At 32.6% G+C, this 18,118-nt stretch overlaps 1 protein-coding gene across 1 annotated transcript; it reads right to left on the reverse strand.

Annotated features, from left to right (window-relative positions):
* Nucleotides 1-12,861: 12,861 nt before the first annotated feature.
* On the reverse strand, nt 12,862-17,775 carry LOC131609556 (probable methyltransferase PMT15). Its single transcript, XM_058881271.1, has 5 exons — nt 16,883-17,775; nt 15,327-15,537; nt 14,829-15,126; nt 14,156-14,548; nt 12,862-13,803 (listed from the first exon to the last, which is right to left on the reverse strand). Exons 1-5 carry the CDS (start codon nt 17,606-17,608, stop codon nt 13,485-13,487), a joined length of 1,947 nt encoding a protein of 648 aa, XP_058737254.1. The 5' UTR covers nt 17,609-17,775; the 3' UTR covers nt 12,862-13,484.
* Nucleotides 17,776-18,118: the final 343 nt, after the last annotated feature.

Here is an 18,118-nt window from a genome sequence, read left to right on the forward strand (position 1 = left end):
CCCATAATAATACTGGAAATTTCGAAATTTTTGGTATTTCTGTTTTTTTTTTTAAATTGCTAATTTCTTTATATTTTTAAAATTTCGCAGTGAGGACCAGAGGCAAGGATGGTTCTATTGCGAGACAGACCACGGATAGAGCTGCTGATGAGGCGCCCGCCTCAGAGTTACGAGTTGGACGCCTTCCTCCAACCAGTTCTAAACGGAAACGGATGGCAGAGCAGCATGCAATGAGGGGGTTCAGCACACCTCACTGTCGAACTGGTAGAGCATCCACTACTGTGGAGGAGCAGGTGGTTCAAGGTGAGGTTGTTGAGGTTGTGGATGTGGTGCCTGAGGTTGGGGAGCAGGTGGCAGTGGTTCGGGAGTCGATGATCGAGGTAGAGGAGTCGGTAGCTGTGGTTCGGGAGCCGGTGACTGAGGTAGAGGAGTCGGTAGCTGAGGTAGAGGTTGAGGTGGCTGAAGATCAGATAGGTTAGGAGCGGTGATGCAGGAGACAGACACCACCACCGGTGCATCTACAGAGCCATCAATACACATTGGTGGAGCTTTCCCCAAAGGACCTTCTGACAGGTCGTTGTTGACGGGATACGCTGACCATGTCGCTTATAGGATATGGCAAGGCAAGGTATGTAACATTGCTTAAGTGATTAATTTTTTTACGCAATTTGACTTTTGATAATTTGTTTTAATTGTAATTTTTTGTGAAAAACGATCAGAGTTGAAGGTCGCTTCTCATAGGTCGAAGTTGAAAAACTTCCCTGAGAGACCGATGCCTGAGCAGGTGAGGAAGATAGTTGAGGACTTCCATCTGATGGACTTTGCTGGATGCTCCCTGACGATGTTGGACGCCTCACTGTTATCAGCTTTTGTTGAGACGTGGCACCCGGAGACATCATTCTTCCATCTTCCATATGGGGAAATAACGGTGACTCTGGATGATGTGGATACCTTATTTCACCTTCCAATTGTGGGTACGTTTTTCACACCAGTTCATGCGACGGCGATGTAGATGGTTGTGGATACGTTGGAGGTTGATGAGGCAAAGGTGTTGACTGAGTTTGGTGAGATTCAGGGCTTTCACCTTAGGATGTCTTGGTTGAGGAGGATTTATCATAAGCTTGTGGATGCAGGGAGGTACCAGGCTTCCACTAGGGCGTACATGCTACATCTAGTGGCGTATACTCTCTTTGGGACAAGTCTGGAGTTTATATAGATGTATGATATCTTTCTCTATTCAGCGCCTTTGACACACCGTGTTGGGCTTGGGGAGTGGCGGCTTCGACGATGTTGTACACGGTGCTTGATGTTGCATCTCGTCTTGACACCAGACAACTTGCTGGTTACCTGAGCTTGTTATAGGTATATTATAATTTTTACATGGTTTTTTGTGTTTTATTATAATTTATATGAGCTTGATGATGTTAATTTATGCAGTGTTGGATATACGAGCACTTCCCTCACATTTGTGAGCGGAAGATCCAGCGTGTTACGGCTGCTGACCCTTGTGCAAAGAGGTGGAAGGCCAAGCAGGCCATTCCAGGAAGGTTGATCGAGTACAAATGGAGGTTGGACCCTCTGACGCTGGATGATGTCATATGGACACCGTATACAGGTCATCATCGTCATCGTCCTTTAGATGTATCTTCCTTATATTAAGGGTATGTCAGATGGGAGAGCCATGTGGCTAGACACTTACCTGAGAGGTGTCTATTATAGTATGGTTATAGACAGGGCATCCCACGTTCAATCCTAGAGGCTCTAGTAGATAGCATTGATCGGTGGTTTTAGAGTCACATCATCAGCTCCTCCGTGAGATCACAGATACAGCCGTTGAGGTTTAGCAGCCTGGCCAATGCCATGATGGATACCTGGAGTGGTTCCACAGTGTGTCACACTCTTGGGTCATACCACCTGGCGCAACATATAATGTTCCAAGGCCTTCATCTCCACCTCCCGTTATGAATTCTATTTATACAAATGGTGGTGAATTCTAGACCACACATATGTGTCGGTGCAACCAGGACCCTTGAAAATTGTTGGCAAAATCTCAACCGTTGAAAAAAACTAATATTGAAACATACCGAAAATTTCAGTTAGAATGAAATTTCCGGTACTCCATAGAAATTTGAAATATACGGTATACCGGAAATTTCATTATAACAAAAATTTCCTGTATGTTTCACCGGAAATTTCAGTATAACTGAAAAATCTAGTATCTTGTACCGGAAATTTTGCAGCCTTTACCGGAAAATTTGCAGCCTTTATCGGAAATTACTTGTATCTCGCCAAGGGTAAATTTGGAATAAAAGAAAATGGGGTGTCATGTATAAAAATAAGGGTGGCATGTAGATTCCTCCATATCTTCATTATGAGAGAGTTTTTCATGTCACCTCTAAATTTAACTTCCTACTCCCCCTCCCCATTTTTGATAATATCTATATTATTTTTGACAAAATTTTAGTAAAAAAGTGTGAACGGAAAATCTGGTAGAACAAATAAAATTATCAAAAATTCAGTAGTGTATGGATAAAGCTTGGTATGCATTTATACCGTTTTTTTAAAATCGGTGTGTGGAAAAACTTACCAATTTTTAAAAAAACCACCATGTTGTACTGGATTTTTGTAAAACTTTGAAAAATTCGGTAGTAAACTTATCGGGTTTTTTAACACCTCATGTACTTACCAGACTTTTAAAGGAGCTGCAAAAAATTCGGTAGTGTAATTTTATGGGTTGAGATTTTACTGACAGTTGTGTGTGGTTCATAATAAATCCAAAATTATATAAATAGATATCATGTGTTATTAACAAAAAAAATATCTTAAAATGCCTCAGTATTAGTTTATGGCATGTGTGTACTTCAATAGAGTGAAACCTCTAGTTGATTTTGGGCTCCCGGAGAAAATTACATGTCCCGCTGTTCTGATATCCAAATTGAATAATATGTTTCTCGACATCGAGAATAGAAAGGTGAGTAAGATCGAGTTTCTTACACCATGGATTGATATTGATGGAAGGGTGAAATGTGATCGTATGGAGTTGAACAATGATGATGACTTTAAGGTTATGTGGAGAACATATCACTGTAAACTAACAAAAGGACTGGTCGAGTTTGATGCGACAATTTATAGATTTATGGACGATATAATCAAGATGTTACCCAAAAAAACATCTTTCAATGCCCTCTGATGGAATAGAAGGGATTGCTCATAGGGTATCCTTGATATACCAAAGTAGCGCAGACACCTCTTAGGTAAGTGTCTAGCTACTAAGGTCTCTTATCGACAATAACCAGAAAAGTAAGGTGTCATTGAAATCCTGATGTACTCTATGATCTGTGTATGGTGTCCAGATGACATAATCTACAGTCAACGCATCAATCCTCTTCTTGTACTCCAGAACATTGCCTAGGTGAGTGTGCTTTCACTTCTATCTCTTGGACCATGTGGAGTCAACAATGGTAGGAATAACTTTTCTATCATAAATAGAAGGGAAATGCTCGTGTATCCAACATTAACCTCACGAACATCTGCAAATAAAAAAAAAAGTCATAAATAAGAACCAAATTAATAAGTAAAAAATCATACTTGAAATAGACTTATATAATTTGCAAGCTTCATAGTCTCAAAGACAATTGCCTCTCCAAGTTTAGAATATAACGCAATTGGTGTAACATGTCCTCATGCTCAACTGTCATGGACAAGGCTACTAAGCAGCCACATATACTTAAGATCGATATGTACATGAGATGTATCCACTATTATAGTATATCCTACAAGATGTAGATTGTATACCCTAGCGGTTGCCTAATACATTGACAAATGCACTAAATCACCGTACATATCCCATGGCCAAAATAGGCGAAAGTGAGTAACCCTGTTAACCACACATTCCTTTATCATGTGCTCCTCAATAAATGTTAAGTCATATATAGCAGTAGGGGTGGCAAACGGACATGCCTTCACGTTTAGGCCCTCCCCGCAAAAGCCCGCGAAAAAACGAGGTTGGGCGGGCATATTTGAGAGTGCGGGTCTAAAAGCTTGTCCCGCCCCGCAAAAAAGTGAGGGCGGGACGAGAAAGGCATTTCGGGAATTGAAATTTTTAGGCATAAAAATAGTAAAATTGTATAAAAACTCATGCCCGCCAAAGCCCGCAATAAACAAGACGGGATGGGGCAGACACATTAAAGAGAGCGGGCCTGAAACCTTGTCCCGCCTTATAAAAAAGTGCGGGGAAAACGGGCTTTACCCGCAGGTCGGGACATTTTGCCACCCTTATATAGCAGTAATACATGCTAGCTATTGGCTAGTGTGAGAAGCAATGAAGAAATTATCTTCCAGAAGAATGTGGAATAGAGAGGAGACATCATCCAAGGTAATCATCATCTTGCCAAACATAAGATGGAAGAAATATGTCTTACCATGCCATCGCTCGTTAAAGGTTGTCAATAGTTCACTGTCGAGCATCGTCAGCGAACATCGAGGTATCTAAGAACTTTTTCAGCTCCTTCCATAGGTGGGCACTTTCAGCGGCATTCGGTCCTGTAATAAACAAAGTAAAAAAACATCAGTTATTTTCAACGTATCACTAATAATAAAGTCAAGTTCAACATAACATATACATATCTCTATATGTCATAATATGAATGCCACATGATTGGCATATACAATGAGCACCAAACGGACATTAGGCCCTCCAAGAAACCATTCATCTGCGTGTACTGATAGCTCCGTCGAAGCCAAAGTGGTAACCTCTACATCAACCGGAGGAGTAACCTCTGTATTACCTATAGCAGGCAAAGTAATCTCCATATCACCCATAGCAGGCTCCTTAATATTCGACCGAGGAGTAACCTTTTTATCATTTGTAGCACTAGTCTCATAGTGATGGGGCACCTCTATCTCAACCACCATCCACTTGTAGTCCTTATGTGTTGCATAGACATCCTCAAGAAACGACTGATTATCAGGATCTCTGGTTCATCCCTTAGCATTTCTAGATCCTCTACATCGAATATTGTGGGGTGCACGAAATTGCTCGGCCGCCATCTGCCTCTTATAATAACTAGTCGGGCAGTCTTCCTACCAGAATATGTGAGTCCTCAACATCATCTACCTTTGCAGAAGCTATCGTTGCAGCAATTCCAGCTATATCACGCTGCCTAGAAGCAATCGTGTTGTCTAATCCTCTGGTCCTTATTGCATATACAAAAAACAATGTAACTTAGACTACCAAAATTTTAAAAAAATTCAGAAAACTTTACAGTTTTCCTAAAAAATTAAATGTTCGATTAACCTAAGCAACATTTGTTCATTGCCAGTTTTTTCAAAATCTCCGGTATAAATACTTGCATTTTTACCAAGTTTTTAATAAATTATGGTAGAAACACATATAATTTTACCGATGTTTACAAAATATTCAGTAGAAAATATGCATTTTTATCGAAATTTTCAAAATATTCGGTAAAAATATGCATGAGAAGCATGAGTTTTACCAAACATTTCAAAAAATAGGTAAAGTTGCATGTTTTTTCCCAAAAAAATCGATAAAATTGGATACTCACTAGTCAAAAGTTTGGTAGTTTGAATTAAAATTCCAATATGAATAAGAGTTTTTCAAAAAAAAAAACTCAAAATGTTACAGTAGAATAGTGAAGGGATTTTTATATTTGGCAAGGTTAATATGGTAGTATCATAATATTTGGGGGTGTCACGTTAAATTTAGGGGTGGCATGATAAATTCTCTCATTATGAGAGGCGTTTTTCTATTATGTGAGCTATAATATTATTTTTGGGTGGTGATCACTACACCTCGTGTAGTGATCATACACCCAATGAAAATTCTAAAATGTCCTTCCTATACTCCATCCATATTCTTAAATCCACCCTGACTCCCGTGCCCCAAATTTAATAATGAAAACCTAAATTAGTTGGTGGCAGTGTACCACATCATTTTACCCAACGAATATATTTAAAAACAGAGTTACAAAAATTCCAATATATAAACAGGATGTCACATTTACTACGTCAACAACATTTAATCGCATATGAAGGTAGACAACCTTCCTTCTGGGTTACCTGTACATTACCAACATAGGGCATTCATACAAAAGGGATGAGATATCAAATAATATAATCGGATGTATGATGATTACTATGCTAGAATCAGTTCATGCAAGTCACCGCTTCACAACTTTTAAACAACGTTTATCACAACAAAATCATCAACATACTATAACAACTATTTTATCATCACAACAACTCAAAATGCAACTTGGAATGCGACTCGTTACGATGAACATGCATGTGGTACCAACGAAGAAATGCCCCCAACTTAATAATTGCCAATTAAATAAAGGCATCAACAATGCATAAGCCTTCAACTTACAACTTTTTCCGGTCTATGACAACTTACAGAGCATAAGCTCTCAATTTTTAAGCTATAAATGCAACCACGTATGAATGCAACAACAACACAACAACAACACAACACAAATCGACTTTGGCATAAGCCTATAACTTGATTTTGCCAATTAATGGAGGCAACACAACAACATCCATCACTACCTGCAAATCCACATCAACAATATTTACATTACAACAACTTTGTACAATTCTCGGTTTCAACTGAGATATTCGCAAACACTCCGCCTAATTTATTCCGACAATTAGACTATATTCAGCCAGATAATTCTCTGGTACAACTACTAATATTTTCTGCTCTGTTATATCAGTTAGTACAGCTGTCAACAAATGTATATTGATAATGGTATTGTTCTACTGTCAATTAGCCTCCACTATTTTCTGTAATTTACCTACTCATTGTTCATTGCTAATTAGTACTACCTGATAGCCATACCCTTTCCACTATTAATTTACTATATTAATTTCTGTTATGATTGTCTGCTAAATATCTTTTTCTAATGTTGCTAACATGTCCAACTAAATAGATCTTGTTTTCCTTTCATTCACCTACATGTGCTACTACTAAGCATGTTTATAATTTAATTAACATTGCTAGCTACTACATGTTTCAGGGACTTATTAAAATAAAAGCATAAAAATATTATGGTGGCACTCATCATCACTAGGGGCCAAAGCCCCTATCCTCTTCTACACCAGGGGGTGAGCGCCCCTCCCTCACACTTTTATAGGGGCATCCGCCCCTCTTCATGGTGGCAGATGCCCCTTCCTATCTTACACACTTAATTTTTTTAAATCAAATCACTATGGAGCTCGCCACTTAATATTGTGGCACTCGTCCCTGCTATAATGTGTATAAGAAATTCACCGTTTTCATCCAAAACTCAGTCGATTCTTCAATGGATTTTCCCCTTGATTAATCATGCCAAGTTCGAAACATCACAGGATAAACTATTCACTTATAGTTTACCTAAATTTTCCAATTAATTCCTACAACCACACAACAACTTATAATTTTCCTATATCAGTATCAAATTATTAAATTGAATTTAACTCAAATATCAGGGCAACATTCTTATCATAGAAATTCATGGATCAACACAACATAATCACAATCATACAACAGAGTCATCAACTCAACACAACGTAATAACTGCAATTATATAAATAGAACTAAATTCCCACATACCAATCATCATAATTCTATTATATAGTCAGAACCTCACCCTTACCTTAGATTTAAGGTTGCTCTATGATCTACCGGTTGAAACCTAGCTTTTTGCCTCTTCTCTCATCCTTGCAGCTTCTCACGTTCCAACTTTTCTTCCCTTCTTTCTCTTTCTACTTTCTAATTAACTTAATTCTTATATAACTAAACCTCATAATTAATTATTTTCAATGGGCCTAACTTCCACACCCCATATTTTCTATTTTAACCATCGAAACAAGCCCAATAATTAAATAAACTTCACTCTATTATTATTAATATATTATTAATCAACTAATTAATCAGCTAAAATACTAATAACAACTATTCGGCAATTAACAACATTTTGCAACGTCGAAAAATAAATCGAAATAATTTAATTAAATAATTAATTCAATTAACGGGTGTTACAGGGCAGGTATTGCTTAAAACCTCTCCTTCCCGCCCTACCCCCGTTGCCATACTAACCTCATGTATTCTCTTGATATATTTCAGATTTAATTCTCTAGTATTGTAAGCGGGAAAACGAATTTGATTATCACCTTGCATATATATATATATATATATATATATATATATATATATATATATATATATATATATATATATATATATATATATATATTCATGCTTTTCATGATCAAACAACCTTATTTTGAAAAAGCTACAAAAATCTCATTTCATTGTTAAGATTTTTACTTCAAAAATAACATTCTTCTGTATTTTGGCATAAAATAATTTAACAAAAGATGCTGAAATTTCAGGTAATGTATTACATTGCTAATCGATTTAGATCATTTGGTTTTTGAGCTAAAAAACGAGCGTTACGTCCAGAATTCAAAATCTGAATTATGTTCAAACTATGTCAGGAAAGTGAAATTTTGATTATTCTGTTATGGAGTTTTATGTTGTTATGATTGGTTGTAGTTATGGTGCATCCAAATGTTATTTTAGACACTACTTTATCTGTGGATGTTAAACTAGGTAATGTTCATTTAGAAGTTAGAAAATAATTTACAAATAAACAGGATTTGTTATATGTGAACATATGCTTCAATGGATTCACACAAAGGCTATGAAGTTAAGGTTCACCATTGTAATTGAGAGGTTGGATTCTTGTTATGATAGAATACAAGAATTTGTAATGATGAGATGTAAAATAAGTGGCAAGTATAAACAATTATTGGAGAGTTGAAATGCGATGACATAAGAACAAGGAAATGTAAGTGTCCTTTTAAGTTGCGCGGGTACCTCAAGGAGAATAATACACATACATTGGATGTGATTTGTGGTATGCATAATCATGATTTTGTTACAAATTAGTCTATCACCCCATTATATATCGTTTGAATTCTGAAGAGGTAGCTCGTGCTCATGCACGCGTTCTTCATGTTCCCTCCAGACACCAGATTGTAGATATTTTCACCAAATGACTTACTCGTGTTCTCTTTGATGATTTTTGAACCAGTATAAGTGTCTGTGAACCTCCCGCTTCAACTGCGGAGGTGTGATAGAATATAATATTTTGTCATAATTAGTTTCCTGTAATTATGTTGTATCATAATTAGATAGTTGATCAAATGTTACACATTAATGTATATTTATATTATTCACATGAATGAGAAACACAAACATTCCATTATCTTACATATTTATGGATGATTTCATGTTTTGGATGATTTCATGTTTTGTGGTGAAGCTTATTGATTGACCTTTTTTTTACCAATGTCAAAACATATTCTTGTAACTAGTAAGATATTCATGCGCTCGCACGGGTAAATTCATTTTGATAAAATATAAAATATATTTAGATATATACGTATTTTAAAATGAGTTTCTTAATTGTAAAATGAACCATGTTCATATAAATTTAATTGATTAAAATAAAATATGTATTGTATTGACAGTGACACGTGAGTTAAAATATTTTATTATTTAAAAATTTGATATCAATATATAATACTAAAAAAAATTATTTAATGTCAATGAATAATAATTAAAATATGTTTCGAGATACAAAGTAAAAGAATGTATACTTCTTAAATTGGATTGTTAACATTATTATTTGTCTGTAATAAAATTATAAATTTTATCTCTCAAATAAAGATAATTGTTGGGTAAAATAAAATAGGTAATATGATATAGTGGCCCGTGAGATGGAAAGCAAATTTTGTGATAAAATAAATTAATAATTTTATTAAAATTATAAAATATACTAATTGATATTTTTAGTGATAATATATCAAATATCTACATTCTTTTGAATATATTATTTTATAATCTTACTTAGTCAAATATACCATGTAGCATATACTTATAATAAATGTAAACATCTTCCACAAATTAATGGTATAAATTCAAAAATATATATTAATGAAAAGAGTTTAAAGGTAGTGCTCAAAGTGTAAACTAACTTTACACATACAATCAATCAAAATCCTTATACTTGTCATGTCATATTAGTATTTTTTAATTAAAATTGTGTTTTAATTGGATACATGATTGTGATTGGTTAACAGCGTAAAAATATTTTACACTGTCAGTGCATATCCTTTTTTCTCTAATGAAAATATATATTAGATTTATAAAAGTAGGATATATGCTATTTTTATTTTTTAAGAAAAATCATATATTATTAAAAAAAGAATATATTTAATATCATATTAAAAACATAATAAATTTTTATTTTCATAGAAAACAATATATATTTTGATTTAAAATTATTTATGCTTTTTTATTCAAAACAATATATTATAAAAAAAGTATATTATATGTTTATTAACAACAGTATATTATTTGTTTATTGAAAATTTGAATATACTTTATTTATATTATATTATGATATATATTAAAAATGTATATTATATATTTATCAAAAACAATATATTATATGTTTTTTAAAAAACAATATAATATTAAAAACAGATTATATTATATGTTTACTAATAATATTATATTATATTTTTATTAAAAATAGTGTAACTTGTTTATTAAAAGTACAATTATATTGTTAATTTTTTATTTTTATTCAAGTCATTTTATATATTTATTTATATTATAATATATATTAAAAATAGTATAAACAAAATATAATTAAACAACATAATATATTATATATTGTTTTTAAAAAACCAAAATAATAATTTTCTTGTTGCCGTGTGTGATTTAAATTAAATTTATTGGTGATAGGTTAATCCAGATGAAAAGAAACGTTTAAAGTATTGTCACATAAATGACTTTTCCTTATGTAGTGTGTTTAAAATTAGAAACGAAAATATTTTAATTTAAACATCTGTGAATTCTTATCTACCCAATTCTAAAAGTTGGGTAAGGTTACCTCATTTATAAAATGTTTTGAAAACAACAAATATTTGTAGTATTTTAATAAATAATTAAATGTGTTAAATGAGATGGAATGATGTGATTGGTTGAATTTATACTACCCAACTTTTTAAGATGGATAGCTAGAGAAGTTGTCCCCTTCACAAATATATGACCAACAAAATCAAAGTAATGCCACATAAATGAGTTTGTCATTTTGAATATGATATTTTATGATAACATATATTTATAATATATTTAAACATCTTCTGCGAATTAATGATATAAGTCCGAAAAAATATATTAATGGTATAATATATTAGGTTTATAAAAGTAGGATATATTTTATTTTTATTTTTGAAAACAGAATATATTTTTTATTATTAAGAAAAAGAATATATTTATATATTATGAAAAAGAATATAATATAATTTTCATTAAAAACAATATACTATATATTTTTATTCAAAATATTTTATATTTTTAACACAAAGCAATATATTATATGTTTATTAAAAATAATATATTATTTGTTATGAAAAATAGTATATTATATGTTTATTAAAAATAGAGTATTATTTGTTTATTAAAAATCCAAATTATATTATATTATTAATAAAAATAAAATATATATTATAATATATATTAAAAACAGTATATTATCTATTTATTAAAAACAATATATTATATATTTATTAAAAAACAACATAATTTTGAAAACACATTATATTATATATTTACTAAAATTATTATTTTATATTTTTATTAAAAATAGAGTAAAATGTTTATTAAAAATATTTTTTTTATTAAGTCATTTTATATTCCAGTGTGTCACATATAAATAAATATGATTAGAGAACACTAGAAGGAAAAATAATTTGACATATGTGATAGTTAATCGGCTAAATAGATTGTTTAAAAATAATGAAAGTACACATTTCATTAATGAAAAATGAGAATGACCGAGACACTTGTGTTGAATCCATTGTAAGACATAAGAATGAAACATGAATTTTTGACAGAATTTGGATAATACTTAAAAATTTGACATTTCATTTCATGTAGGGGTGACAATAAAATCCATTAAGAGAATATCCATTCAATTCATCCTATAATTTATCTATCCGATCCATCCATTAAACAAAAATAAAATTTAATGGATTGGTTCAATCCATCCATAAAACTATCTAGATGGATTCAATCCATCCATCTCATTTTATAAATCCAATAAATTTTAATTTATTATTAATTGAATTAATTTTTTACTAAATAAAAACTTAAAATTAAATAATTTCTTAACATTTTTTTTACGTCAATAACTATGTACTTGTATGCTATACATCAAATATATATATATATATATATATATATATATATATATATATATATATATATATATATATATATATATATATATATATATATATATATATATATATATATATATATATATATATATATATATATATATATACTACAGTACCTAATTTAATATGCAGAGAAGTTTGTTTTCTCCTTAAAAAAAATATGATGCTCAGACATGACCTTGTTTATAATTAACTTAATATTAACGTTAAAATTACGCATTATATTTATTTAATTTAATATTCATGTAAAATAGTTTAATTAGTACTAGTACGCATTGAATTTTAATTTTTTTTTATGAATTAGTTAATGGAGAAGTTAATTGATTAGAATTAAATACAGAGATAAATATTTATAATTAAAAGAATTTTAAAAAAGTTTCATAAAAAAATTGTTTATTTAATGAAGGCAGAAGATGACACCTTTTAACCATTTTCCATTTTATATATCAGAAATATATCCATTATTTATTTAATGAATATGAAAATTAAAAATTACTTATAAATATAAATAAATGAAGATAGTATACTATAACATTCATTCACTATTCATCAGCAACTCCAATTTTATTTTTTGTTGCAATGTTCTAAGAAGTACAATGAGAATGAAAAATATTTCTCTCCAATTATTATACTTTATAAACTTACTGATACATTTTTTCCAAAGATCAAGAAAATGAAACACATTTTTCAATTTAAAAGATTGAAGGTCAATGTCTCCGCAACCATCAACACCAACACAAGTTTGAGAATCATGTGCAACAATAACATAACATAAGCAATGCTGGAAAGAGAGGTATACTTCAAAATAAATCAACCGTCATGTGACGAGTTGCAACAGAATGAAGAATCCAAACACCTCTAGCTCCACATAAGCACCTTTCAAGATTGAAACTGACAATAGATTTATCTTTTGACATATTGGTCAATGACATCAGACTATGTGTTGTTTCACTCTTGCTGTCCCAAAACAGTTTTCACTTTGCAAACTATATAGATTAGATAGATAGATAAGCCCCCAAACAATTTTTTGGAGGCAATAATTGCTATAATGAAATTTTCACTTTGCAAAAACCCCATAAACTGGGTTGGAAAAGAATAATTAAAGTTGCTGAAATTATGTTGACATGAAGAAAAAAAAAACACAGACATCCAAAAGGAAAATCAAATTAGAGCTTTCTGTGTTGATTTTTATCAGGTGCTGGTGCTGTCCAATACTTCTTAACTGCTATCAATATCTTTTCTCTTTCAAGTGGCCCATTTTCATGATCTACAATTCTACCATCCCATTGCATTGCATCCAAAAATCTCTTTACTTTCAACAACATATCAACGTCGTCGCGGATAATGACACTCCCTTGTGGCCTCAAAATCCTATCCATCTCAAGAAGAATGTCCTCTATTTTACATCTGTTCTCATAGAGGCTAAAAACAGAAGCAGCATGTATGAAGTCATAGGTTCGAGGATATGTAGACATGGCTTCACACCTAAATGGAGACAAAAGTAGTTACAAAAGCTACTATTAGTGGGAAGTCCTAGAGAAAAAAAGCTAATATAAAAGTGCACAATTATAAAGGTATCAAATTATCCAACTATAAATTTTAGTGAGCTAAGATTAGGATGCACTTTAGATTAAGTTAATGGTGGACACAAAACTTATGCACTTTACATATAATGCACTCACTTTTGAAAAGATTCATGCTGCAAATCTAGTTAGGCAAATAAAAAGCTACTTTCCACTCTAACAAAATAAAAGCTACTTTGTACTCAATTATGTATGTAACAGTTATTTCTTAGCTCAATTATGAAAATGGGCTGGTAAATGAAAGAAAAATATACCAGTTCTGATATGTTCCGATCAATCCGCGTTCAAAAACGATGCCGAGTGTGTTGATCTCGGCCTCGACGGGAGCAACATTCATGACCCAAACTGGATCATCAATCATGGCAGCTGCAAAGCCTCCCAAGTAAGCATTCATATCAAGCAAATTACGGAATCTCCCGGGTTCGGCTAGCTGATAATCAAGTGTCTTGTAGTATGCAACTCTCTTTTTCCATAACTCGGTATTTTCTTTGAACATCTCAGCTGTGATTCCTTTCAAACTTCCACTGCTAATCCTTGGTGGAATTGCTGTTAGTCTAGCAGGCCAGTTAGTTAATCCTCCACCACTGACATCTTTTACGTTGGTTACGTCAGGAAGTGGTGTCAAACATGTATTCATTTTGGTGTACCTGAAATGGAAAAAGATAAATGTTCATGAACAAGAAAGGAACCATAGAGAAACATGAGTATAAAAATTCATTTAGAAGGGTCCAAAAGAATCTCCACTTTTGACAAAGAAATAAGATTATACAACTCAAACTCTTTATCATATTAGTGGTTTTGGTATCACTGCCAAACTCTATTTGGCAGCAAGCATAATTTACTTTTCATTTTTCACTCTGAAAAGAGAAACTGCAAAAGCAAAATCAAAATCAGTAGAACAAGTAACCATAGAAAAAGGTATAATACCATGCTGAATCAGGATCCTCTGCATTACAAAAGGGTCTATTCTTGAAGACCTTTCTTGTTATTTTGCAATGTATATGATTAGTTGGTTTTTGCCATATTGCAATGTCACCTTTCTGTACAAGTTTTTTCCAACATAGACTTTTCGCCACTCTCTCAATTGAAACCTGTTCGTCATTGAGACTCTCGCGAGTTCTCTCCCAACCTTTCCAATGGACCTCCCAATTAATCGGCGGCCCTGATAGAATCCAATACCCTCCCGGACGTAGAACTCTATCAACTTCAGTCAAATAAATTCCATCTACAAAACAAAAATATCAAGTTGACACTTAGGTATCGGACCCAGACACATATTAGATATCATAGACATGTAAACATATCTGAACATGTATTAGATACCATATACATATGAACACATCTCACACATACGTGTCTGACACAAACACGTACTAATATTAACACCAGATACATTTTCAATATGAAGTGTCGGCGGATAGTTACCATTTTTCCCCCACGGAATGAGGCAACGCGAACAATGAGCCATGTCAAAGGATCTTGAAGGGTAAGGAAGCCTAATTGAGGCAATAACACCAATCAATGCAGGAACTCCTCGTTCAAGAGCAAATTGAACTTGAGCTTCATGTGTATCTCTTGGTGCAAATGACACTGCTATTATGTCACGAGGCAAAAGATAAGCTCCCCAACTTGCAACCTGATTAATTAAACATTTGTCACATTAATTAACTTATGCTAATTAAATTGATTTGTACTTTGCTTCAATTAAGTAACACATTCCATGTTTCTCTAAAATTGGGCACATAATTAATCACACATGTGATGTGACTATACAAATATTACCACAACTCGAAGTAACTTAGAAATTAGGCGAGAGTATACATGATTGAGACTTCTCAACAAACAACATAATCCAAAAGTTAGTTATCGTTATGATTAGCACTAAGTGAATTCAAAACACAATATTAAAATTGTTAAGTAATAGTTTAATAGTCTTTGAGCAAAAACTCTAGGATTTCAACTAAGTAAAACAATAAAAAATTGTACCTTTTTTTAAGTTTGGTTTACGTGAAACTTTACTTCAATTTGAAGAATTTAAGAAAATTGTTTTGCAATCTAGTTATAGTTCTAAAGTGGACCCTATATTATACACTTTTTTTCTCTCTACGAAAAGGACAATTTCATAGTTGAGTCTATGATGTGACTAATATACTCTAACTACATATATTTCAATTTTAAAGCATTGAATTATGCCATATCCATTTTTAGTTTAGAGTCTGAGAAAATTCCTTCACGTCTTTAGGATAAGATAGACAACTCAGTCACAATAATACACTAAAAAAATAAAATAAAATAGTGACATAGAAGCCTGATTTATGTATATTCACAATCAATTAGAAAATATCAAAAATACAAACAAACAAAAAAGTCAAATGTAGAAAATTTATAAATACTGACGTATGGAGAGCATGATTTACGCATATATTCACAAACAACTAGAAAATGCCAATAAAAAATACTTAAAAAGTCAAATGTAAGAAATTTATATAAAATGATATAAATAAATATTTGCAAAACTAGTGACAACATGGTGAAATATAAAATCAATGGATTCCACCTGTTTTGCATAATTATTACCAAAATCATATACCATGTTCTTTTCTCAAAGTTATCAAAATCATAAATATATATTTTCCATAAATAATTATTCCTCAAAAGGTATGGTATATTATACAAATGAAATATCTAATATTTATTGATTTAGATTCCAATTAACCTATATTCACTTTTTTATTCTTGAATTCTAAATAAAGGCAAAATCAAAAATCATTTATTACTAAAATCAAAGTCTACCTAAAAAAGTTGGAAAAAAAATCAAAGGAAAATTTTGGATTTGTTAGCTCTAACTTTAAATAAGGACCAATCACTTTTTTTATCTTGGTGAACCACCCGGTTCATAAATATTGACCATATATCATATATGCATGCATAACACTAGAAGAACAAAATAGTTAAAAAAACCCGGTTCAAGAAAAACGTACCCCACAACCGGTATCTATAGCGGTTCGGATGGACCCATCTTTCAGATTAATGAGTTTTCCTATATCATCAATGTATGCACCCGCGCCACGTGGAAACATGGTCCCACCGCCGGGAAACATGAACCGGTCCCCTTCGAACCGGACCCAATTCTGGTTCTTTTTCTCGATCGTCAATTCCTTATGCGGTACGTTAGCATACCAAGCCCATTCACGGCTCTCCGGCCACCGCGGCGGAACACGGTAGCCAAACGGCGCCGGAATACGACACTGGAGAATTTCGTTCTTTTCCGGACAGTGTCTCTCCCGATAGACTAAATTCTCCCGAGGGAATTTTAATGATCTCTTTACGTCCTCGCATGGAGTGTACTCTGAGAGTTTTGCGTCACATACCGGAGCGTGGATTACACGCGCTGTGGTTTCGGATGGTTCGGGATTCTGGTGGTGAATGGAGAAATCAAGAGCGGTGGTGGAAGATGATATTGGGATAGAGGTGGAGTTGGTTTGTGGACAGTTGGGGCGGATGGTGGTGGTACTGGTAGGTGAGAAGAGGTTTTTGCCGGAGATGGCGGCGGTGGTGGTGGCGGGGGAGTTTTGCCAGAGGCCGAGGAGGTAAAAGAAAGTGCAGAGAAAGATGGTGAAGGTGAAAAAGTAGAGTCTTGGGAGAGATTTATTGGTTTTCTTGTTGGTGAAATTGTGAAAAAGATTTGATCCCAATGAATTCGCCATGTATTGTTTGGTTGAAGAGAAACGGTGAGAAAGAAAAAGAAAATGGTGAGAGAGAGTTACGAAACCATGAACGTTACTCGTTCATGAGGGTGACGGGGTTATATACACTATTATGTAAGGTTATGGATTGTATATATAGAGAGAAAGAGAAAGAGAAAGAGAAAGAGAAAGAGAGAGAAAGAGGGTCCTATGTTGGTTTGGACTGGGGTGTGTCAGAATAGACGGCTTGTTAACGACATGAGCAAATAAATTTTTATTCTTTTTGTAGTTTTTTTTGTTGTTGTGGGGGGAGATGAACAATTAATTAATTTTAGATTTTCTTTTTCTTTAAATTAAAAGGAAAGAATATTTTTGAATTTTAATGTCGAATAAATATCTTGTTTTTCTTTCTAATATATTTGATAAAAGCGGAAAATTTATAATCTTAATATTATAAACTATGGGTATTTTAAGAACGAGTTTGTTTCAGCTTTTTAGATTTTTTTTTTATATTTTTGAAAATAGATTTTA

Source organism: Vicia villosa, linkage group LG6 (assembly GCF_029867415.1).
Source record: "Vicia villosa cultivar HV-30 ecotype Madison, WI linkage group LG6, Vvil1.0, whole genome shotgun sequence".
NCBI classification, from domain to species: domain Eukaryota; kingdom Viridiplantae; phylum Streptophyta; class Magnoliopsida; order Fabales; family Fabaceae; genus Vicia; species Vicia villosa.